The sequence below is a fragment of the Astatotilapia calliptera genome, chromosome 14, assembly GCF_964374335.1.
Source record: "Astatotilapia calliptera chromosome 14, fAstCal68.1, whole genome shotgun sequence".
NCBI lineage: Eukaryota > Metazoa > Chordata > Actinopteri > Cichliformes > Cichlidae > Astatotilapia > Astatotilapia calliptera.
The window spans coordinates 29,849,238-29,875,590 of record NC_137435.1 but is presented as its reverse complement, the minus strand read 5'-3'; the positions used below and the strand labels follow the sequence as shown (position 1 = coordinate 29,875,590).

Below are 26,353 nucleotides of genomic sequence, written 5' to 3'. Positions count from 1 at the left end.
GGAATGAATTGTTTCACACTGTTGGATTTGCAGATACAAACACAGAACGCATTCAAGGATTTCAGTTCAATAAATAAAAATCTATTTGGTCGATGTTATTGACTCAACTGATAATTAATTTCATATTTTTCGGTGATAATTTGATATGATCTGCTGACAAACCGAAGCATCTAAGCGAAAGTAACCCTTGATGTTTTAATATTTAAAGTTTCGGAGCTCTAATGCGCAGCTGCCATATTAGAAATAAACAGCAACACTGAGAGTGCACTCAGCGTTATAATAGTAGCTAAATTAAATTAAGATTTTTATTTCATCGCTCTGTGTGCGCATATTCTGTTATAGATTTATTTCTAATCACCCTTTTATCATTGTCACCTGATAAAGTGTTTGAATGGATTGCGCTGTATTCATAAGAAGCGCCATGTTACCAGTAGAGCCCCCCCTCCCACGTCGTTCGTGTGCCACGGTGAAGTCAGCCGCCTCTTATCCGACGGTTAAATTGCTTGCGCCTTTTCAGTAAGCTTTACGGTAGCGCATCTTTGTGTCCTTTGTTGTTGCCCCCAACACACATAGGAAATTAAGCGAAATAAAGCTCTTGGAGTTCTTGTTTTTACCAGTTAAGTTTTTATTTACTTTTCTTTTTACTTTTGCTGGTAATGTGCTTCTTCGTTCATGATTCATTAAAATCCTAAATGTTACCTGCACCCACACTACATTTGTCCCCAGTTTCACCCCAGTCAACTGCAAAATTCCTGAGAGGTTAAAGGACAGTTATGCTCAAACTCAACTAATGCTGCAGCTATAGATTATAATTCTATCGAATATACCGTTGATTAATCAGATAAGAAATACTTTTGTCTTATTAATGAGCAATAACAAAAAAAAAATCAAAAGAAAAGCAATACAGGGCTTTTAAAATGAACTCCAATGTTTTTGTTTCATTTGTTAAAAAACTAAAAACAACAAAAACAATCCTTTAAATGTCATATTAAGTTTTTGTTTTAAGGAAACGTTTTCTTAAATGCAGAATTTTATATGTATATAAAATATATAAAGTAGAGCATTGTTCCAGGCTGCTTAGATGAGAAATATTTCTTGTGTTTAATATTAATATCGCTATGTTTTTGTTTCACAGGTACGATTATGAACCGCTGTGGTCTGCTAACTCTCCAGAGGGAACCAGGTACTGACAGGAAATAAAGTTTTCTCTGCAGACTCTTTTCATTCATGTAACATTCAAATGTAAAGACTTTAATCAGTTGTAGTAACAAATAATAATATATAATTGTTTCACCCTGACTGAGGCTGTACTCAACTATCAACATGAGAATTGCATTGAGGTTCGTGGCCATTTTCATCTTCTACTGGCCAAAGCATACATAATAAAAACGTCTGGGTCTCCCACACTTACTGGTGGAGAGTTCAGGATGGCAGCAAGCTCACTCTGTACAAGTTGGTAAAGTTGACCATATGCATCCTGGGCAGTGGGCTGCTGCTACATATGGCTACGGGTCATGCAGAGTATATCCTTGTAGTAGAAAAGTAAAGAGGAAAATTAATTGATAAAAAATAAATAAATAAATGAATCAATATGAATAAAAATAAATACACATTGCGACACTATCGAACAGTCAGGTTTAAGTATCAGCTTGTTAATAGTTGACTTTTGTGTGGCTGAAATATAACACAAGACACAATCTGTGAATCAACCATTTGCAAAACATCTGTATGGTTTATGTAGTTATTCTAATTCTGTTTGTCTGTCAGTTCCTCTGAAGAGCATTGAGGTGGAGCTGGAGGTGAGGGACCATGTGGCTACAGTGGTCTCCACTCTGAACTACGAGAACAAGGAGGACAAACCATTAGAGGCTGTTTTTGTCTTCCCTCTGCCTGGAGATGCTGCTGTCTGTCATTTCAGTGCTCAGATTGGACAGACGCAGATTGTAGCTGAGGTGAAGGAGAAACAGAAGGTGAGCTGGACAGTAAATATAACCTGATTATAAGTGAGCTTCAAAATAAACACAGTGAATGTCACTGAAATGCGTCAGCTGTGCTTCAGGCTCGTGAGGAGTATGATGATGCTCTGAGCTCCGGTCAGCAGGCCTTCCTATTGGAGGAGAGTGATCAGAGTCCAGATATATTCTCTCTGAGTGTGGGCAGTCTGCCTCCAGGAGAGAGCGCCTCCATCAGGTTGGAGTACGTCACTGAGCTGGCTGTGCAGGCTGATGATGGTCTGAGGTTCTGTCTGCCTGCTGTGCTCAACCCTCGATACCAACCTCAGGGTAGGACAACTTCAGAATACTTGGACCAGAAATGTTTAAACCATATTAGGTCTTTAACAAACATTGAAAACACTGACAGAATACAATGTATGGCAGAAAATTAAGTCAAGATCCAACTTCATTTTCTAGAAGAAAAAGTGATATAGATATTTTTCATATTATAAACTTTGTAAGAAACCAGAGGCAGATGTGTTGAGTAACCACAGACTGTAACTTTTCAGATTTTCTTGTCAGCTTGATATGTTGCAAGTGAAATTTGAATATATAAAATTGTTATGGGGATTTGTGTATGTTACAGTTTGCTATTAGAATTGATCAAGTATGTGGAACATTTGCAAAACACACAGAGTACAGCTGTTAAATTGTAAAGCTGCTCACACAGATGCATGGTTCTCTATCATTTGTACTCTGATAATCTAGTTATTCCCGAACAGCTGAAATAGAACTGTTTTTTAAAAATACCTAATTTTACTGAAATCCTTATTCGAAGCAGAGGTTTTTAGCAGCTGAAGTTTTTTCTTGTGAGCAGCCTTATTGTTTACAGCATTTCTAACCTGATACTGTGTGCAGGTAGTGAAGGTGCAGGTGTCCAGGTGACTTCTGTTCCAGCCTCTCTGGTGCCCTACAGTCTGTCTTTTTCTGCCCGAGTGTCCTCTCCTCGTCCAGTCTCTAAAGTAGAGTCCAACTGCTCCCTGGACCCTCTGCAGTACCTCAACACTGATCAAACCCAGGCCACGGTAGGTAGAGTGCTGATGTGTCTGCTGTGTGTGGTTGTTGCTTATTACTGAGGAATAAATATGAATGTGTTTGTGGTGTGCAGGTCAAGCTGGCTGCAGGACACAAGTTTGACAGAGATGTTGAACTGCTGATTTATTACAAAGACGCCCACCAGCCCACTGCTGTGGTGGAGGCAGGACAGGCCTCTGCTGAGCCGGGTGAGTGAAAATGGAAGAGGTTGTTAGATACATTTTTATTAGCAAATTATCTTTACTCATCAGCTCAGGAGTTCAATATGTTTGAATAAACACTTAAAGGCGATGTTGTTTTAAGTTTTTTCTGTCTCTGATTTCTCAGGTTCTCTGATGGGTGATCCAGTGGTGATGGTGAGTCTGTACCCTGAGTTCCCCCAGTCTGTGATGTCTTCAACGGCTTCATGTGGAGAGTTTGTGTTCTTAATGGATCGATCTGGAAGTATGAGTAATACTCGCATCCGCAGTGCCAAGGTATCCATCATTTGTTCTTACACTCATATTAGATAGATATTCTTTCACAATGTTCCTCTCACACAGTGGCCTCACCATCTTTTCCCTCTTCCCTTCAGGATACTCTGCTGCTCCTGTTGAAGAGTTTACCAATTGGCTGCTATTTCAACATTTACAGTTTTGGGTCCAGATATGAACACATCTTCCTGTGAGTATCAACAACAACAACAACAAAGGCCCTGCTGTCTTTGCTAAGCTATCTTAATGGATGTTTTGGTGCATGTGTTTATGTGATGGCAGTAAGAGTGTGGAGTACAGCCAGCAGACCATGGAGGAGGCTCTGAAGAAAGTTGAGCAGATGGAGGCTGATCTTGGAGGAACAGAGATCCTGGAGCCCATCAAACATATTTACAGCCAGCCCTGCATTCCCAATCAGCCCAGACAGGTAACACATAAAGTGGGACACTAGGAAAGCTGCACAACCTGTCTGTCAGGTTGTGCAGCAGATAATCTGCTCATAAGAACATTGGTGGTTCGATTCCTGGCTGCATGGCAATGTGTTCTTGATCCCAATGTGCATAATGTAGAGTGAGTATGTGCATGTTACTGCTTTATAGAAACCCATGGAAAAAAGGGCCTGTATTCACCCATTTTATTTGAATAGGTGAATGAGACATGTTGCATAAAGAGATTTGAGTGCTCAAGCAGAGTAGAAAAGCACTAATAAAACACAGCCCAGTTACTATTTCTGAAAACTAACTCAGCTCTCAGAACAAGCTGTGTGTTTGTGGGTCTGGTGATATGTCCTTATGTGTAAACTCTCCTCTCTAGCTGTTTGTCTTTACTGATGGAGAGGTGGGGAACACCAAAGAAGTGATTGATCAGGTGAAGAAGAATTCAGGTTCTCACAGGTGAAACCACAAAACCACAGTTATATCTACACAATTACCAGGATGTCCAACATGTCCTCTGTGTGCTCAAAGACAATTGTTTTATTGCAGGTGTTTCTCTTTTGGGATTGGGGAAGGGGCCAGCTCTGCTCTCATCAATGGGATGGCCAAGGAAGGAGGAGGTCACGCTCAGTTCATCACAGGGACTGACAGGATGCAACCAAAAGTAAGACATTAAACACAGTTATGAAGGAGGATAATGACACCATATGAAGGACTTACTAAACATACTTAACCAACTCATAAAAGACACAATCTTATTCTGCTGTTTTGATTAATGGTAATAAATCCAATCAAAGGTTTTTGTTTGACACCATCAGCAGATTCCTTAATCCACCTCAACCTGTTTTCCCTGCCATGTATTCTAGTGACTGCTTAAAAAGTCTGCACGTCTTCAACTGGACCAAGTCTCTTGATCAGTTCTCTTCTCTGAGTTTAAACTAATTTTCTCGACAGATCTCCTTGACATTATTTCACACATGCAGTCTTTTTACTCGGAGGTGCAGTACCCTTCCCAGTCTACCCAAGACTGGCAGCCACGACCAGGCCGGCGGACATCCAAGATCCTGCACATCAGCCACGCTGCTTTGCTAGCTAAAACACCGGTGTCGGCACATAAGAACGTTGTCATAGCCTGTCAACGATGTTGATTAGCTGCGTATATACGAATGTGAATCGCATCATTGGCTGGAGCAGCCAGTCACCGGTCACTTACTGACTCACACTCCAACGCAGATTCTCTGTGCGCGGAGCCTGTGCCAGCAGTGCGCGATTGCACAGAGGGAACATTGCCTAAGGGTACATCTTTTGCCATCTTACAATGCTGTGATTGCAGCCATTCCCCAACTCTCTGTGAATGGTGCTCATGGCCATTGATCAGTGGTTGTTGATCAATGTTCATGAGTGTTTGCATTAATGATCAAGGAACTGACCTCCCACCCCATGTTCTTTCACTGGGCTGGTTTCAGTCATAATGCAAATGTTCTGTTTATAAGATTGGGGAAACCTGCAGTCAGCTGAGACTGAAGAAGTCACTTAGTTGAGTGACAAAACATTTCTCCCACTGAAAACGCTACATCCAGATGAACAGAATCAACTTTTGGGGATTTACTTACCTGGATGATTGATTATGCATCAAGATGCTGGTGGCTTCAGTTTAACTACCTTGGGGCTAATGATGGAGCCCCACCTTGTATGGGTGAATGCAACAGTGACTTTAGGGAAATATCTTTTGCAGCAAGCCATACCTTCTGCCCAAGTAGCTACCTGGGAGTGCGTGGTCTGTGGTGGTCTGCTTAACGGCGCTAGCGCTCATCTTTCCAGACTAATGTCTCTCTGGCCCGTGTCCAGACACGTTGATATCGCTGCTGCTGCGCTGAGGGAACTGCCAGTTCTATCTCTGTTTCTGGGAACAAAGTGGCTGGTATCCTAAGGAGATTTCAAAAGAGAGAGAAACCAGTAACGGATGAAGTGTGAGAGTTGTGTGCATACTCCACTCAGAGGAGATATGATGACCAGGTTGAAGGGTTGTTGAACGTGAGACAGCAAAGTGTAGCCTCCAGCTCCTGTTTCATCTGCTCTGTTTGGCTGCTGGTCTGGCTATGATATCCAGAGCTGAGACTGACCCGGCCTCCTAATGCTGAACAAAATGACCTCCACACCTGTGAAGTAAACCAAGGGCCTTGATCAGACATGATCTCCACCGGAATACCATGGAGTCGGAAAACATGATCTGTTAACAATTTAGCTGTCTCAGCAACTGAAGACAGTTTTTTTTTCAAGGCTATACGGTGGGCTAACTTAAAAAAAAAAAAACTGTTAAATATGGTGATTATTACAGTTTTGCCTGAGGAAGCAGGGATATGATTGTAGGAAACAGCGACGTTAAAACATGCGTAAAATAGTGACCAGCGAGCCTGATGGGCTCTCAGTCTCTTGGCTGTCCTTAAATAGATTAAGTTCTTATGATTATCCAGATCACAAAAGGATGCTCTGCCCCCCTTGTAAGTGTCTCCATTCTTCTAGGCCCAATTTTACAGCCAACAACTCACGGTCATCTACATCATAATATTTGGGGAAAGACTGCGAGAAAAGAAGGCACAGGCTTGTAGTTTGCCTTGAGAACCTGAGTACTGTGAGAGGACTGCTCCAACACCAGAGTCTGATGCTTCCACTTCTACAATACACAACTTTGAGTGGTCGGGGTGGATGAGAATGGGAGCAGTTGTGAATAAGTGTTTTAATTTTGAAATGGCGATTCAAAGAAGGCAGTGTGTTTGTTCAGCCTCACTTCTAGTACCGGTGCCCACCTCTCAATTTTAAATACACGTAGACATTGAGGGTTCTTTGGGGGGGGGGGGGCATGCTGACACTTGCTTTTGTCTGGCAGGTGAACAGGGGCAGGTCATTGGCACCATGCCCCTCCCATGTTTTAAATTCACTTTTGAACAGCACGAATCAACACCACATATGAATGGGCAGAGTGACGCATGGGGTCGTCACAAACTGCTGATGCCAGGAGAACAGGAGAACTTCCCTGCTGCTGCAGGACTGGAAGCGGCCTCCTTGTCTCCACCCCAGAGTAAAGGAACCCTCTCCTGGGTCTGGTTATTGCCTCAGATAATAATACTGATGGCTTTGGTCTGGTGGGTAATGGTAGTGAAAAATTGGTTATTAAGGGCTGTAGCAGGGATGGGAGGATTTAACAGGATCAAAGGGAGATGTAACTCGTTAGCTAACCTAATATCAATTAGGTTCTGCTCAGCTCCTGAGGCTTGAAGTGACCTAGTGATCTAGTTGAGACTGAGGATGACCAGAAGGAGAAGCAGAGATTCAGTGGAAGTGAGGGATTCGCCCAACCGTATGCCCGAATTTACCAGTGGGCGGAGTCTTTTGGCCAAATTGGACAGGTCGCCATAAAGTGATTTGGAAAATTTCTCTGCAACGGAAGCATCTCTCCCTTTCTTCAGCTGGAGGTGGCGACACTGGGACTGGGATCGGAAACAAAGGGAGTCAGGACAAAGACAAGCTATGAAAGAGAGAAAGCATTCATTGGTTACCTTACCCTTGATCTTTTCCCCTGTATTTTGGTCCATAGTTTGCATGTTGGAATAAATGTCTGAATGTATGGTTGGTTATGTGTCTGTTTATGTGCATGTATGTATGTTCAAACATGTTATATACATTAATAATATTATAAGTCAAGTTAAACATTACAGCAGCAGCAGATACATATTTGAGATCAGACCTGCAGTGAGTGAAATGTCTGTTCCAGCTGTTTGTGTATATTTGGAAAGTTTTCATTATTTTTCAGGTGATGCAGTCGCTGCGATTTGCTCTGCAGCCAGCTGTGGTCGACATCTCAGTCACATGGGATTTACCAAAGGAAGTGTCTGTCACTGTCCTCTCTCCACCAATCACAACACTTTTCCAGGGTCAGAGGTCACTGATTTATGCCCAGCTCACTGGACAGGTAGGAGCAGCCTCTCATGTTGTTGTTTAGGTATTTGATGACAGTGATTAACGTGACTTCTAACACTGTAATTCTGTGTCAGAGCTCAGAGGCAGCAGAGGGCTGTGTGACGCTGAAATACAGCCTGGCAGGTCATCCCTCTGAGAACCAGCTGCACTTCAGTCTCAGACCTGCAGAGGACGCTGGGTAAAGCAGTTTAACACAAACAACACTTCTGTTTTGAATTGTGAGTTTCCACGTGTTGAATTTAAAACAGTATTTTCAGAAACGTAACTCTACTTACTGGAAAACAGTTAATAATACCCAAACCTAATGCTGTGTGTCTAGTTTTAAACATGTTTCACTTTTTCCTAATCATTATTTCTTGGATTAGGGGTATCATAACATCTAATAGTATATCATTACTGACCACAAACATATTAGACATGACAGAGTAATCTCAGTCTGCAGTTTGTGTGAAATCAAGGAGACATTGTTTGAATTCAAGTCCAAACACTTTTGTGCAATAATCTGACACTTTTACTCTAAAATACACTAAGAACAGACAGATTGACACACACAGGAACATCACCAACAACAACTAATTTGTGTTCTCAGAGCCTGCTTTTGTAAAGAATGACAGACTTGTCTGCACATTGCACACTGTCATAGTGTTTGTTTAGAGAAGAAAACAAAGTCTGTCTGACTTTTAGAGGCAAATCCATCAGCAGCAGAAAGAAATCTGTGCAAGATACTGTCAGGACTCCTTCAGCCTGATTACTGCGGTTACGTCAGTGGTTCCCAAACTTTCTTTTGCTAGGCCCCCTCTTTATTTTACAAGAAAATCTTGTCCATGATTTGGACAGGGGGAACAAATTGTGGCAGGATCAGCCTGTCAGTATTTGTATTCCACTGTAACTTTACTGTATAAAGTGCCAAAATGTCAGGGATAGTAAGTCATTATAAGAAGTTTTTGTGAACTAAAAATCCAGAATGTGGGATTCTGTTTGTCCGTGATTTGGAGAGCCCAGGGGTGCTCCCGACGCAGGGGAAACTAATTCTGCCGGGGAGACCTACCTTGGCACTTGTGCAGGTGAGGCCAAAGGCAAGATATGCTTCACCATATTTTCTAGTCTTTGGCTTGGAAGGAAGTTAGTTTGGAGACATAGTTGTGGGAGCCCTGTCAAAAACCTGTCCATTATGATAGCAGTGTCCAAGCATTCTTTTTTTCTTTAATTCATAACACTATTTAAATTCAGGCACTATCTCTATTTTTAACATTACTCGTCAATACTTTCCCGTTGGAGCTGTATCAGATGACCCTAAACCATCCCTTAGGTATGCTGCAACTGGGTTGTTGGTGGCTTACCATGATACACTGAGCATTTTATTTTCACTCTCCATGTGTTTATACACCAAACTGCACTTCTCTTGCTTTCTCTCTTTCATAGCTTGTCTTTGTCCTGACTGCCTCTGCTTCCTTCTGTGGGATTTCTGCCTTTCTTTGAGGTCTAGGGAGCGGACCCAGCTTTGGTGTTACTTTAAGGACAGCTCGGGAATTTCTTAAGCTAATGGGTAGTTTTTCTTGTACTACACAAACTACTACCTGCTTGTTAAAAAGTAACTTCAAAAAGTTAGTAAAGTCAAACCCAGCTCATGGGTCATTCTGTTTGAAATCAACACAGGACTTCTGCTCAACCATCCATGATTTTCATAAAAATGTTATGGTACAAAGTTTGGGCACGTATAACGACTACTGTGAAATTTTAACTTCAAATATTAAATACTACACAAGATATTTTCTTCAAAAAATGCTCTTTTGAACTACGCTGTACTGCTAAAACAAAAATATCAGTAGGTTGTCCTGTCAAAATAGAATATATGTATATTTTTAATTTGTGAGACCCAAGTGACTCCATTTCAAATAATAACATTTTGTCAGGGTCCTGGGTCTCCTGACCCAGCGTTTTTAGTTCTTTGTGAGTTTTCTTAGTATTTTGTCGAGTTCTCATGTGATTTATTCTATGGTTTCTAGTTTTGATCCCTTGCCCCTCATGTTTCTCTGTGCCCCCTCTGTTCTGTGTAAAGTCCGTGTTTCTTGGTCTGTGTCTTGGCATGTTTTGAGTTTCCTGTGTTTTTTGTCACTCTGTATTGTGAATTATATTCTCATGGTTGGTATTTTGTTGCTCCCTTGAGTCAGTTTCTTGTGTTCCAGGATTTCACTCTGTGTATTATTTATCATCTCTAGTCTTTTGGTTCTTAGAGTCCTCTGCCTTATGGTTATGTCTCGGTTTCTTAGTTGTTCTGTCTCCACCATGTCAAGTTCGCGCCTCAGTGTTATACTTCCTGTTTTACTTTGAAGGTCTGTGTCTCATGTGAGTGTATCCTAAGCTGTATCCCAATTCAGAGTCTGCAGCCTTAAAGTACGCAGCCTCAACGGTCCTCAAGGGCCGCGTACTCAAAGACCGCTAAGGCCGGAAGTGCGAGGCTTGTGAAATGGGACGGTCTAGCCTCCGTCGCGCTGCCCAGGTTGCCTAGCAACTATGATAGCTGGAAACGTGTGGTTGACAGAAATGAAGGAGAACATATTTTCACTTCCTCAAACACTGCTGAGTTTGTCCTGGTGGATCATCAGGGGTGCAAAGCCTCACAGATGATGTGCAGCAGTGGATCCCTCAGTCTGTCCTCACTCTGGACACTTGCAGTTGTCACACATGGGAATCAAATGTGTGATAAGCTGCAGGATTCAAACACAAGTGTAACTTATAAACACATGTTCATACTTTTATTACACAATCAGAGAGAAAGACAAAGAGAGAGAGTGCAGGACAGACAGACAGGTGACAGTCTCAGATGTATACACTGCTACAAAACAGCACAAGAGAAGGAGGATTTAGTGTTTGTGTTATTACGAGTGCTAAACAAGAAGAGTTCCCAGATGGTACAGTGGACACATGTGTGACTCCTGTGATTAAAGCATCTTTCTTTCAGCTTAACGAGTGAACCGTCAGCTCGTTCAAACACACGTTAAAGTCCGTTTGGCTCGACACCACCGAACAGAGGCAGCAATATAACATAGCTAACATTAACATTGCAGTGAATTCTGCTTGTGCCGTGATATTCAGGACTGCAAACCGAGCAGCATCACTGACTTTCAGCTTGTTGTGATTGTGGATATATGACTGACTTTAATTATCCATAAAATCATCACATTCTCTGTAAGATTAAGGTCGACTATTGTATTATTATATTTTAAAGGCTTTAAAAGCAAGTAAAAGCTGAACGTACAAACATCGCTAATGGCGACATGTGGCCAACAGTAATGTTTTAATGTTCCTCATTATTAAACATTCGCACATAAATAAGTGACATAATATTCCGTACTTACTTTTCACAGTTTACTCTTCGGCCGCTCCGCTTCTGCCGTCTGCGGCAAAATTATCCACACCGACTGCCACACTATGAATTGTGGGATATGTTGGGCCACGAAGTCTACACTGCCACAGCCTTAAAATTCAGGGAAATGAAGGACGCATTTCGAGCAGCCTTTGAATTGGGACAGCCTTCGGCGCGCCACTGTGACGTAATCGGCCTTAAAATGTGGCCTTTAAGGCTGCAGACCCTGAATACGGCCCTACTTTGTTTCCTTGTCTCGTCAGTTCTGATTTCCCCCAGCTCTGCTCTTCTTCTGTGTCTCATTCCCTCGTTATTCCCCAGTGTATTTAAGCCCTGTGTGTCTCTGTGTCAGTGTTACGTCGTCCCTCATTGCGGTGTGTTACTCTGTCCCTGTGTTTCCTTGAACTTAGATTTCCCAGTGTAGTTTTTTTTTTTTTTTTTTAAATGCGTCTTCCTTGCCAGCCAATAAAGCTGTGATTTTGAGTTCATCCCTTGAGTCTGAGAGCCTGCATTTTGGGTCCAACTCCTTCCTGCCACACAGCACTTACTGACACATTTAAAAAAAAAAAAATTCCACTTGACCTTCTGGACACTCTAGTATTTGTTGTATTTTGAAGAGACAACGTACTGATTATTTTTGTGGCATGACTTGTCATGTTTGCTCAATGCCACATGAAATTTGAAAGGAAATACCATTTTCTTCAATTCAATTCAGTTTTGTTGATACAGCCCCAAATCACAACAACCGTTGCCTCAAGGCACTTTATATTGTAAGGTAGACTCTATAGTAATACATACAGAAAAAAACCTAACACTCATATGATCGCCTATGAGCAAGCACTTTGGCCACAGTGGGAAAGAAAAACTCCCTTTTAACAGGAAGAAACCTCCAGCAGAACCAGGCTCAGGGAGGGGCGGGGCCATCTGCAGCGACCGGTTGGGGTAAGAGGAGGAAGACAGGATAAAGACATGCTGTGGAAGAGAGACAGAGAATAATAACAAGTATGATTCTGTCCAGAGAGGTCTGTTAACACATAGTGAGTGAGAAAGGTGACTGAAGAAGAAATACTCAAGGAAAATAATAACAAAATCCAAATTTTTTTCAATTTTGTTATTAAGAATATCATGTTAAAAAGTATTAAGCATCCTTTATTTTGTCATATTGTGAAATTAAAAAATAAATATTCAGAAATTGGCACTAATCACCTTTTGAATAGTAAAGCTCTTTAGTGCTGTTTACCTATATCTGCCTTTGAAGGAGTGCTGGACTCCATTGCCCTTATATCAATAAAGTGCCTAACACACAGTACACAGTGTAACTATAATATAAAATATGCATATGCACAACACAACTGAATGACATAATTTCTTTGTACATTAGAAACATTACAGTCTATGTGAATAAGCCAGCTAATTTGGATCATTCCACCCTGGAACAACAAGAATCCAAAGAAACCATTAAAAGCTCAGAAATACCATCAAATTCATGCCCTTGATGAGTGTATGTAAACTTCTCATAACACCTGTGCAAAGTTTTGTGTTCTTGCAGAAATTCTTTCACAATGAGTAGACTTTAACCCTGTGACTCAGTGGTCCTGAACAATTGCATACAATATTGTTAACAATCTACCAATCAATGTTTGACTCACTTCCAGCTTATTGTAGCTTTCCTCCCTTTCAGCAACTTCTACGCTGCAGTCTGAGCTTTTCTACACTTGTTATGATCAAATGACGTGACAGTGTTGACTTTTTAGCTGCAGTTACTTGTCAGAATCAAAGGCAGAGACTCCATTCCCACAAAAAAAAAGCAAAGTTAGACTGAGGCTCAGATACACAGATAATTTGGGTTATTTTGGTCATTCTTTTAAATGGACATTTGTGAGGTTGGTCATTGATCAGGTTGAGTTGAGGACTCTGTGCCGGCCAGACCAGTTCTTCCTCATCAAACTTGCTTATGTATCTTGCTTTGTGCACTGGTTTGCAGTCAGGGATGACCCCTTCCTGCTAGAACAGGTGGGGGCCCAGTAACCCTAGCCCAGGCAGGGTTAACTGTTCCCTGATTTTTTTTCACTCAGAGGGGTCTTTTGATACATAGACAGACAATTTATTAGTCATTTAATATACCTGATTATATTCGATCAGTATTAAGCATAGCTATTTGCAATATATGTAAAAACCACCATCACTTCATGCGGAGACCCCTTCGGCGCCAGCTGCGGCCTTAAGGCTGGAGCTGAATAAAACTCCCTGATAACGACTGTGTTTAGACTGTTCCCCCCCATTCCATACAAGGCCACCTGGGTTGGCTGGAAGACTGTTTACTTAGCCTGGCGGGCCGAAGGACACTGTCTCAGCTGAACTCTGGACACACACATACACTGATATGCACACACTGATCCCCCCTCCCTTTCCAAACGCCTTCGATGCTTGTGCCCTACCGGGGAAGATGGCAGTCGACTGGACCAGCGCAGACACGCTGCAGGACCGGATGCGCTGTCTACACCGGCTCTCTCTTACCCTTTACCCGCCCCTGTTGCTTGTCTTGTGTTTCTATGGTGTATTGATAGTCATGTGCTTTTGTGCTGAGGTGTTTTTTCTGTTATCAAACTGTTCTCAGGAGCTCAGTCTGAGTGGAGTTTTTTTTCTCCTCCTCTTACCTCATGTTATGTATTTTCGTTGTTTTTTTCCTATCAGCCTACCTTTCTGACATGTCTCCCCAATGTGATGTTTGTGTAAAGTTGGTCAGAAGGTTCCTTTGTAAGTGCGCATGCGCCATTAGCGTGCTGCCTGCTGTAACCCTAATTTCCTTCGGGATTAATAAAGTATTCTGATTGTGATTCTGATTCTGATCACATATGACATATGATTCTGTGTGTTTTCCTTCTTGCCTGCAGACTAACAGTTCACAGGTTGGGTGCTCAGACTCTCATTCGCTCCCTGGAGATGGAGGAGAGAGAGCACAGAGGACAGCAAGATGGAGTGAAGGAGAAGGTGGTGCAGCTCAGTGTCGAATCAGGAGTGAGCAGTTCGTTCACTGCCTTCATTGCTGTCAACAAAGACAACAGCGAAGTGATTCAGGGACCTCTTGTGCGCAGAAATATTCCAACAGCCCGTGAGTTGTTGTTTTTTTTTTTTAAACTAAAATACTCAAACACAGTTTGAAGATGAAGAAAGCTGAACTTGAATGAAAAGAGTACAATGATAAATAGAAGAGCAGACTATCAGAGTCAGTTAACAGGATCCAGACGTTGTACAAATTTTTTTTTAAAAAGGTTGGTTAAAGCAAAATATGAGATTCAGTAGCAAAAATATGGTACAGTTATTCAAGATATTGACAGGAGAAAAAAACAGTATATTTTAAACAGTGTTTTTGTATTGTGTTATATTTGCATATCAGCCTATGAATGTTAAAAAGTAAGACATTAAATCTCTGGACCTTTAAAAAAAAATCATTTTACATCTGTGCATTTCAAAATATATATATATATATATATATATATATATATATATATATATATATATATATATATATATATATATATATATATATATATAAAAATTTCTGTTTTTAACTTTTTTTGAAATGGTAAGTATACAATACTGTATGCAAATAGCTTTGATAACCTTTGTAATGGGCTGTGTCCCAAAGTGAAGACTTACCTGATAACCTCAGTCTGTTTAAGGTTGATTTATACATTTTAAAGATCGACAGTGTTTTGTTTTTCTTTTTCTCTAATAATATTCAGGCTGATATTTTTTTTTTCTTTTATTTTTTTGCGTAGTGTTTGAATTGGCTCCAATTGGTTGTGGTGAGTAAAAGCTGAGCAAAAACATGCATCTACACAAATATGCATTTCTGACGAATAAAAATAAAAAGACCAACACACATTTTTATTTGAATTCATTTGAATACTGTATGCAAATAGCTGCAGTATTTGCTGTGACAGCCTTTGTAATGCGCTGTGTCCCAAAGTGAAGTCTTCACCTGATAACCTCAACCTGTTTAAGGTTGATTTATACATTTTAAAGATCAACGGTGTGGTAATGCCAGGTTTTATTTCTCTCTTATATGTTCACCCTCAACCTGACTTTTTTTTTTCATAGTCATGATGGCTGCTCCATCCACGATTAGTAAGTAGAAGCTGAGTGACAACACACATCTACACACATGTGCATTTCTAAAATAAAAACAAAGAAACCAACATATTTGTATTTGAAATGTTAAATGTCAAACATTCACTGCACAGTTGCTGCAGTATTTATTTTCCCAGTTGTTGTAATTGGCTGTATTTATACTACCATTTATGATAAGTTGCAGGTCATGATAATGACCTCAGAAGCCATAAACGTACTGATCTAAACAGCAAATGAAATGTCTAATTTTCCCAACATTTCCATATTAGCGTCATAATCAAGCTGCAATTCCTTCCTGTGAAACTAACTTTTTTGAATTATTAAATAATTAGAAATGTAATATATTAAATATGTGATCATGTAGTTCCTTCCATTAAGAGCCATTTTCTTCTCTACTGCACAAAAGAGTAAAAATAATGAAAAAGACCCTTTAAATGAGCCAATGTGTCTGAACTTGAATGATTAAATATAGGTGGTGTTTATCAACATGTAGATTTAAATACAGTTTAAATATTGTAGTAATATTCTAACCTGCTGTAAGACTCTCAGAAGCCAGAAACGTAGTATGATGTGGAGACATTACATGTTAAGATGAAATATTAATCTGTTTTTGTCAGACAGATGAATGTGAGTAAAAAAGAGTACGATGATAAATTTAAGAGCAGAATATCTGAGTCAGGTTCAGATGATCCAAAAGCAATAAATGACATTGACTTTAAAATATTTGTTACAAGAAATCAAGATTCTGATTAGAAAGGTGACAGTGATGTACATTTACATACTTTTATACTATTGTTTTGTATTTGTATATCAACAAATCAGTAAGTTAGTACATTTCTTAAGAATTTGCTAAGGAACACTGACTCTATTTTACGTTATAGTGTGTGACTCCGCAGTGATGTTTGAGGAAATTGAAGCAGGTAAGTACATTTACATACTTTTATACTATTGTTTTGTATTTGTATATCAACAAATCAGTAAGTTAGTGTTCCTTAACAAATTCTTAAGAAATGTACTGACTCTATTTTACGTTATAGTGTGTGACTCCGCGGCGATGTTTGAGGAAATTGAAGCAGGTAAGTAAAACCTAAATGACACATCTGTACATCTATGTAAATGTGTAGCTGTTTGTAGAAGGGACCGGGCCCATCCAACTACTGGACATAACCTGCATCAGTACCACATGGAAGCTTCTGTTCAGGCATCATAGCGGCAAAGATGAATAAGCACATGGCTCAGTACATAAGCGGGGCACAAAAAGGAATTGGCATCAATACCAGAGGCACAAAACACCAGCTACTGATAGAGACTGCAAGACTTGGCTGACCAAGCCCCACACTCGGATCCTGGAATGCCTAGAACTGTACAAGATCAACAGGACCCTAAGAGCTGTGGAGAGGCTGCTAGGAAAGCTGAAACCACCAAGTACCTGCAGAGGGTCAGACAGGTCCTGAGGAGTCAGCTGAACAGTAAGAACAGATCCAGGCTATCATCACTTACGCCCTGCCCATGATCAGGTACCCGGCTGGGATAATAAGAGATGGAAGCCACTGACATCAAGACAAGGAAACTCCTGACCATGCATGGAGGGTTCACCCTAAGATCAGCACCCTGAGGCTGTATGCTAAGTGGAAGAAAGGAGGACGGGGACTGGTGAGTGTCAGTGCCACAGTTCAGAATGAGACAACAAATATCCACCAATACAACCGACCACGCGCTCAGTGAATACCTCAGGCAGCAGAAAACCAAGAAAGAGGAGGAAGAGGCTGTTGTAGAAGGACAGTCCCCTGAACGGTGTGTACCACCGGCAGATAGAGGAAGAGGCCGACATCCAGATGTCCTGATCTGAAAGACAGCACAGAGGCACTAATCATGGCAGCACAGGAACATGCTCAGAGCATATATACCTGTGTGTATGTATGAGTGAGACAGTTTTTGAAAGTCAAAGTGATCTGATTTGTTCACTGAACTTAAACTCAGTATTTATTCAGGTTAGGATGTACGCATTTGGAAAAAATAGTTTTAGGTGTGGTTCAGTGTGTGGACTGAACATGCACATGTGAGTCCTCATGTGTCATTGTGCACACTTGTGGAGCTCAGTTTATGCTTGTGGATCGACCCTTTGTTGAACACATTTTTCTCCATACATATGCATCAGTTAGAGCAGCAAACAAGCAATAAAAAGAGTAAATACAGCAAAACCAGTTTTCATCAATGTGATATTTTGTACAGTTTCTGTAAATACACAGACTGTTAAACACAGAGGAAATGATGTGAGCTATTACATGTAGGAGCTGGTAGTGTGGTCCATAGCAACATGTATGTCAGGGGAATGTTTGTGTCTCTGACAGCCAAAAGAATATTATCATGGAGTGTGTATGCTAAGGGCAGAGGGGCACAATAGTGCACATTTCTTACATTGTGTTAAATCAGGAAGTGAAAAGGTTATGATTTTTTTTTCTTGGAATATGACTGTTTTTGTGAAATTCATGCATTCAGATACTATTGCTGAGGCATTCTGTGTAATTACCTCAAAAATGTTGCATTGTGTTTACCAATTAAAAAGGATTCTTCATGAACGGGAGGAAACAAAAGGTAATGGAAGGTAAGTTTTAAAAAAAATGAGAGCATGTATTTTAGTTTTAACATGTGTGTTTTTTCAAAAGGTCAACTGAAAGAAATTATTTTTTTCTTAATGGGTGTGACACCATCAGTTATAATTTGCTGGGTTAGAATAAAGTAAGAAAAAAAATTAGCATGCATTGTCTTAGTAGATATGAAGGAAATTTAATGCTTAGTGGAAGTAACTGTATAACAATGTTTAGTTCATCTTGATGCATTCTCAATCATCCAGGGAAGTAAATCTTTAAAAAGTTGATTCTGTTCATCTGGACGTAGCGTTTTGTGGGAGAAACGTTTCGTCACTCATCCAAGTGACTCAGCTGAGACTGAAGAAGTCACTTGGATGAGTGACGAAACGTTTCTCCCACAAAACGTTACGTCCAGATGAACAGAATCAACTTTTTGGAGAATGTTTAGTTCAGTTGCTTTGATATTGAGACCCAGTTTTCTCCTGTTGAATAATCTTTTAGTCTTATATTCCAATAAATCATATTAAATTAATCTGATTATGTGTATTTATGTATGTATTTATTGGCCATACATTTTCCCAGTAAAACATGTGAAACACATACTTTACAGCGTATCAAGCTTTCATTTCATCAGCTTGATTGCCTTCAGATAGTATTCATTAAAACCACTTTAACTGGGGTGTTGCCAGTTTTATTTTTCTTTAATAAGTTAGACTCCAAACCTATATTTGCTCCAATGGCCATGAGTATTAAATCAGAAATGAAAAGGTTATGATTTTTTTCTTGGAATATGACTGTTTTTGAGAAATCCATGCATTCAGATACTATTGCTGAGGAATTCTCTGTAATGAACTCAAAAACGTTTTTTTGTGTGTGTGTTTACCAATTCAGATGGATTCCCAATGATGGAAGAAGAAAACCAGTCAAGAAAATGTAAGTAAAAAACAAAATGAGAGCATGTATTTAGCTTTAATTAACAGGAGTGTTTTTTCAAAAGGTTAACTGATGGAAATTCTTATTTTCTTATTGTCTGTAACACCATCAGTTATAATTTGCTGGGTTAGAATAAAATAAGAAAAAATAAGCATGCATTGTCTTGGTAGATATGAAGGAAGTTTAAGGCTTAGTGGAAGAGACTGTATAACAATGTTTAGTTCAGTTGCTTTGATATTGAGATCCAGTTTTCTCCTGTTGAATAATCTTTAAGTCTTATATTCCAATAAATCAGATTAAAATAATTTAATATATAAAACCATATATTTTCTCTGTAAAACATGTGAAACACATACTTTACATCATATTAAGCTTTCATTTCATCAGCTTGATTGCCTTCAGATGGTATTCTTTAAAACCACAGTAACTGATGGTATGGTGCTGCCAGTTTTAGTTTTCTTTAATAAGTTCGAACTGTTGTAAACATTTGATTTTGTTGTGGAGCTCTTATGTAATTATTACAGTTTTAAGATGTAATTTATGGTTATCATGTAGAGTTCTGTTTGTCATCTAGCACCATAATCGGGTTTTGTTTTTATTGCATCTTAGATTTTCCAGCTGCTGTGCCTGAGCAGCCACCCAGAGACCCTTTGCTGCAGTTAGTCTCCCTGCAGGAGGCGTCTGGCTGCTGGCTGCTTGATCCAGCTCTGGCTGCTGCACTGGGACAGACCAACGAGGAGGTGGAAAAGTCAAAGCCTGAAAAGGTGCACTGCTGTCAATTTAAATATTAATACAAAATGATAATGTGAGATAAAACAGATTTGATTCTATGATTTCAACAAAAACACATGATATAATTAAAAACACACCATAAAACAAATAAAATGAAGTCAAACTAAACCTAGGCCTGCCTCACAGCCTGAGAATAAACATCTGCATATCAGAAGCTAAGGCTACGTCCACACTAATGCGTTTTCGTTTGAAAACACATTGTTTTCTCTCCGTTTTGGTCTCCCGTCCACACTGAGACGGCGTTTTCCTCAAGGAAAAATGCAGCATTTTGAAAACGCTCTCGAAAACGTATACACTTCAAAACGGAGCTGCCCCGTCGCAGTGTGGACACTCAAAAACGCAGACTTTCTAAAGCGATGACTCATTTTAGTCATGTGATGCAGTCATGTGACCAATTAAACAAAGATAGCGGAGGGCATTATACAGCAGTTGTTTTGATTGCTCTCAATTTTGACAGCCCTAAAACAGATTATTATCAGTTTGTACATGCTCCAGATAGCTTTTCTTCAAATTCTTTAATTCTCACGCGCTTTTGCGCATACGCAGTACTGGAACGTAAGCGTTTTGGGCCGTTTCAATGTGGACGCGCAACTCAGACGAAAACGCAGTCTGCAAATCTATCCGGGCTAGTGTGGACGTAGCCTAAAACACTGGTGGTAATCATACTCCTAACCACCCACTGAGATGCACCAGCGTCTGATATTATCCAGAAACTGCAGAGCAGCAGAAATTTTTGACTGGCAGGCTGGCAGTCCATCAGGATCGGCAACAGCACTTCAGCCAGCATTATTACAAATACTGGCGTCCTCAGTCCCATCCTATACACCCTGTACACCCTGTACTGTGTCACATCCAACAAGGATAACATCATTTTGAAGTTCGCGGACAATTCTGCAGTGGTCGGTCGCATCACTGGAAGAGATGAGGCGACTTACAGGAGGGAGGTGGTCAGTCTGGTGTCATGGTGTGAGGACAACAACCTCACCCTCAACACTGGCAAGACAAAGGAGATGATAGTGGACACGAGGAAGAAGAGGAGGCCTCACCCACCGCTGTCTATCCGGGGCCTTGAGGTGGAGAGGGTGAGCAGCTTTAGGTACCTGGGTGTCTACATCTCTGAGGGCCTCACCTGGACACTGAACACCACACAGCTGGTCAAGAAGGCTCAGCAGCGGCTTTATTTCCTGAGAAGGCTGAGGAAATTTGGTATGTCGGCCAAGATCCTCAGCAGGTTCTACAGCTGCATTGTGGAGAGCACACTGACCAGCTGCATCACTGCATGGTATGGCAGCACTACTGCCATGAACTGAAAATGCTTGCAGAGAGGTTCAGAAGCGTGAAATCCAGAACATCCAGACTCAACAACTTCCCCACTGCCATCAGACTCTTGAACAGCTGACCCATTCTGAACAGTAATAATAAATTTTTTTTGCACGTCTGGTCATCTTACATATTAAGCCAACATATTAAGCTATAGCTCTTTTACACACATCTGTTTCAAATTTTCATATTTTGTCTCCTTTTCTGTCTTCATTTTTTTATTTGTACTATTTGTATTATATGTTCTATTGTATATATTAATCGACATTTGTGGGTGGAAGGAATTTCATTGCACAGAAAAATGCCTTTTCTCTTGTGACACATGACAATAAGCACTGTGAATCCTTGTATTATTTTCTTCATCAGTTGTTGTAAAAATATTTCAGCACATTATTTTAGAGCATTTATGATATCACAGTTTGGGATTTCATCAGAAGAGCATCCAGTGTAATAATCTGCCAAATCAAATATGCAGAGCTGCCCACCTTGGTGACCCCGTGTGACAAAGAAGTACACAAACATATGTAATATTACTGGTTGTAGAAAGTAAAATGTGTGTTCTGTCTGTTTTATTTGATTGATTTTGATTTGGGGAATTAGACCAGCAGTGAAGTGTGGGCCACCATTCTGGCTCTGATCTGGCTTCATGGTTTCAAGATGGATGCAAAGGACGAGTGGGAGCTTCTGGCTATGAAGGCTGCCTCGTGGCTCTGTGCTCACAATGGTACTAGCAATGATTGTAACAGATAAAATAACAGCTTTAAAAAACTGTTTCATTCTACAGCTTTTCTCCCACAATCATTATTTTAATATTTATGTTGTGTTTTTAGCACCGTGTGTGTCAGAGTGTGTGGATGCTGGAAATGTCCTGCTGGGTTGCAGCGTGAAGAAAGAAGCTCTGGGACTCTGAGGGTTTTCTTAAAGTAGCTTCATCTTCAGAGTGAACAGAAGCAGGTCTGCTTACTCCACACTGCCTTTGATACAGAGCTGTTTTATATCATCAACCCCTTTTACATGTTTATTTGTCATGAATTATGTACCTAATATTGGTTTTACCATTGTGGAAAAAAAAGTATGTCAAAATTGTCTGAATACTCCTAACACAGTAGAAGATTGGACCACTGCTGTGGCAGCTCATTCACAAAGTGTTTTAATTCCTTTTCTCTGCCACTAGATGGCGATTATGTTCATACCTTTACTGATTTCACACAGAAACACCAAAACCAATCTAAGAAGAGTCTTTTCCCTTCCTGTTATAGTTCTGAAAATGGCTTCAGTTCAGGACATTTCCAAATGGTCCTCAGTGAATTGGAGTGAATAGAGCAAAACTTTTAAAATAACTATTTACAGTGTTTACACCATCTTCTAAACAAAAAAGTCTATCCTAGCTTTTATTTTTAAAAAAGTAATATTTTAATGGCCAAATTGAAATGAAAACATACAGAACGTCATTCTGTTTTTCTTGCAGGAGTTACAATTTTATCCATAATACACTTTCATTCTGCTAATCGACACTGATTGATCCTTGAACGTCTTAAGGCAGCACATAGTCTTCATTCATGTTTGCTTACTCATGTAGTTCGAGTTGAATCTGAATTTCCCAAAACTGCCTGTTTTGTAATGACTTTCCAAATAATACTTAGCATAAAAAATTAGAAAATTTATGTTTGGTCTCTCATTTCTTTGTTTGTGATTCCACTAATTACACAAGGATTTCATAATTTTTGAAGCCACACTGAAAATACTCAGCAATCTGTGCATTCATGAGTGGATGTAATACCGGTAGCTTAGCTGTAACATTTGTAAGGCTTCAGCTTCAGGTTACAAGGAAATGACATCATTCACGTAGATTACTGATTAGCAGTGCTAACTCGAAATTTCTAGTTACTTTTCTCAAAATTTTGAGTTAATAAGTCAAAGTTTCGATAAAATAAGTCAAAATTTTGAGTTATGGATCCTTTTTTAATTTTTTTTTTAGTGGCAGAAACTGTCTTCCATACAGAGCACATCTCCTTATCTAAGGTTTTCTGTGTTTCTTATTCTCTTTAAAAGTTCTGCTGAGGGCCTCCTATACTCGAAGTCTAAGAGCCAACTCTGTTCTTTGGCTCGACTTTCTTCCACAATCTTTTCACTTTTGTGAGAAATAAAACACAATTTAAGAACAGATTGTCATAAAAAGAAATGACATCAATAACTACACCAAGGACATTCAAAACAAATTTTAAACTTGGCTTAAAGACCATAAGTCTGATCTGAAAATGTCGACCAACTTCAACATTTAGATTGTGACACTAACTTGTCTCTCTTCCACAGTGTGTTTCTTTTGTCCTGCTCCCCTCTCCCTTAACCAATTGTGGCAAATGGCTGCCCCTTCCTGAGCCTTGATCTCCCAGAGGTTTCTTCCTGTTAAAGGGAGTTTTTATTTCCCACTGTTGCCAGGTACTTGCTCAAAGAGGATCATTCAATTGTTGGGTTTTTTTCTGTATTACTTAGTGTATTTACCTTACAATATAAAGCACCTTGAGGTGACTGTTGTGTTGATTTGGCGCTATATAATTAAAACTGAATTACATCTCTGAAGAAATGTTACATGCATGTTTTGTTGCCTTTTTAAAGTGACGGGGGAATAATTGTAATGGGCTAATAAAAAGGGACAGACGTGCTCTGTGTAAAGATCAACCCTTTGACCACCATTCACTGCATCATTAATTGCTTTAACTTATAATCCATAATGCTGTAAAAACAAAAGAAGGAAAAGCTGAGTCATTTTCACATTTTTATTGAGGTTTGGATTCAGAAACTCTGTTGCTGATCTCAGTAAATGTAACAGGATGTCTCCGTCCCTGCCTGAAAATTTACAGATGTGGGTAAAACAGGGTGATGTGTTATTGTCAGGTTTGAGTGAATAACAGGACCCAAATGCAGGACTTCCTGAGAAGCCACAGGCAGTTTATTTACTTCACTTACTATTTATATCAGTTTGGCCAGCAGTCACGTATAGGTTCAAACAAAATGGCACGAGGCTGCAAAAATATTTATCATCTAGTAATCTTTATTAATGAAAGCATGAGTGTACCCACCAAAACACACCAAAGAACCCAACCCCTGTAACAGCAACTGGCTTCTTTTTATTCTCTATCAGTCAGGTGAGCATCTGGAATAGCCCAAGTCTGGGGGAAGCAAAAAAATGAGAAACAAAACATCCACATATGCAAACATCAAACCACAATATAACACATGGAAGACATTTATATTTTGTACAAAGTCCTATGAATAATTCAATATGTGTGTACTAGAAAATGCACAGATACATAAATAACAATCTTCTTGTGAGACGTGTGTGAGAGAGACGCAGAGAGTGTCGAGTGTATGTGTGTATGTCACCCCCAAATTTCACACCTAAAAATAACTATATTAATAGTATTAATTAATATAATTATATTAATATTAATTTTAGTATCATTTTCTCGAATGATTTTCAAATGTTATATTTTCCTAACTTTTCTATTGACAACAGTACAGGATAGAATAAAAACAGGTTTTATATCCAGTTATGAGGCATTGCTGCTTCAGCAGTCTGGTTTGTCATTAAAAAGACTTTGGTTGCTGTGGCAGAAAGGTAATTTCATGACACAAATCAGTGATGCAAATTTATAAAAACACTTTAACTGAAATATAGTAAAAGTTCAAACTGGAGCCTAACACATGGAGACAGACAGACCATTTGCCCTCACATTCACATATGGACACTTTAGAATGACCAATTAGCCTAACCCCAAGCCAGAGTACCCAGAGAAAACCTACGCAAACACATAGGGAACATGCAAAATCCACAGCCAGCAGGTGGTGGAATCGAATTGAACTGCCCTGCTTGCTGTAAGGCAACAGTGCTAATCACCGCACCACCATGCTGCCAGCTCACTGGAGATTACTCCTCGTTCTTTTGGAAACAGGGACAAAACGAAAAAAAGACAACAGATAGTTAAACTTTCTGATTTAGCCCAATTATTTAGGCTAAAGCCAATAAGATAGTTACAGACTATGTTTATATGAAACATGCGTATACTTACTGCATTTGATGTATTTTAACCATACGTATTGACTTATACATATTACAGAATTTAATGTTGCGGGTCCCAAGGATGAAGACAACCGTGATAAATATGTTACCTGAAAAAGCAGGTGAAGAGCAGAGTAATGAAGACACAATGCGTCTCAGTTTTTCTCCAGTACGTGTCTGAGGAAGCAGTGGAAGGTGGGCTCCCTTACTGCTCCCCGAAACCCTGGAGCAACCACCAACATTCTGCCCCCACTGCTTTCCAACGTAATATGGATTTCTATTCTTTTAAAGAAACTGAAAATGAATACATATATTAATGAAACATGTCCCATAACACGTGTTTTACACAGAATATCCCACTCTGGGATCCCACAGTAACACCAGCATAGAAGAAATGGCTTTGATTTTGCCACCCTATTTGATTTCCATGCCACCCTCTTTCAGTAGACAGGATGTGTGAAACAGGAGTATATGAACACACACACACAGTGTTAAAGGTGCTATGTTGGGTGGGTGTATCGGGGAGTTTGAGTGTACAGAATGAGTATGACTGTATGAAAACTAGAGTGCTGTTAAAATGTTTTGACTATGGTGCACTTTTTTTACTGCAATAGGAGGAGGTCTTTTTTCTTTAAAAAGACCCCCTTTCACAAGTGTAACAACTGTGATTCGGCCGGGGACATTATTTTTGGGCCCTTTCCACCTGAAGCAAAAACAGCTTCTCACAGTCTTTCTCACCCTCTCTTGCTCTCTCTCTCTTTCTCACTGTATTGGTAAAATAATGCATACCAATAATCAATACTGTCAGTAGATTCTTTCCAGCTTTTGATCAGCACCATGGACAGCAACCACAGTCAGAGGTCAGGGGAATGGACACATTTACTCACACCATCGTCTTCCACTAGGATGCCACGAGCCCTAAACAGATTTAATCTTGGTAACATAACAGAAAGACAATTGTAATGTTGATAAGCATGAAAGAGAAGAGAGAAGCCCATTAGACGCAGGTCCTCACAGATAGAATGAAAGGGAGTGATAATATAAAACAAGAGAATTCCTCACTCACTCACACACACACACACACACACACACACACACACACACACACACACACACACACACACACACACACACTAGGAGTGAAGATTTCAACATACAAGTGGTAACAAAGTTTCGCTCCTTTACAAAAAAAACACCACTCTTTTGTTCAGCAAAACATTGACAATCTTCCTCTTCTGAGCA

The 26,353-nt window shown here is 39.9% G+C and overlaps 1 protein-coding gene across 10 annotated transcripts; it reads left to right on the top strand.

Annotated features, from left to right (window-relative positions):
- The first annotated feature begins 1,112 nt into the window (after positions 1 to 1,112).
- LOC113035905 (von Willebrand factor A domain-containing protein 5A-like) lies at positions 1,113 to 23,635 on the top strand. Of its 10 annotated transcripts, XM_080289297.1 has the most exons (23): positions 1,114 to 1,183; positions 1,768 to 1,970; positions 2,060 to 2,282; positions 2,853 to 3,019; positions 3,103 to 3,217; positions 3,357 to 3,505; positions 3,604 to 3,692; positions 3,785 to 3,929; positions 4,316 to 4,395; positions 4,486 to 4,600; positions 7,748 to 7,906; positions 7,989 to 8,092; positions 14,176 to 14,393; positions 15,064 to 15,090; positions 15,386 to 15,412; positions 16,297 to 16,335; positions 16,453 to 16,491; positions 17,982 to 18,020; positions 18,898 to 18,939; positions 19,549 to 19,703; positions 21,652 to 21,775; positions 21,882 to 22,005; positions 23,365 to 23,635. In XM_080289297.1, the coding sequence occupies exons 1-22, from the start codon at positions 1,144 to 1,146 to the stop codon at positions 21,959 to 21,961; spliced, it is 2,379 nt and encodes a 792-aa protein (XP_080145423.1). In that variant the 5' UTR covers positions 1,114 to 1,143; the 3' UTR covers positions 21,962 to 22,005; positions 23,365 to 23,635. The 10 variants fall into 10 exon arrangements, 9 of the variants coding, with proteins under 9 accessions (XP_080145429.1, XP_080145430.1, XP_080145423.1 ...); XM_080289300.1 differs by lacking the exon at positions 17,982 to 18,020; XM_080289296.1 differs by having other exon boundaries at positions 21,882 to 23,635.
- Positions 23,636 to 26,353: the final 2,718 nt, after the last annotated feature.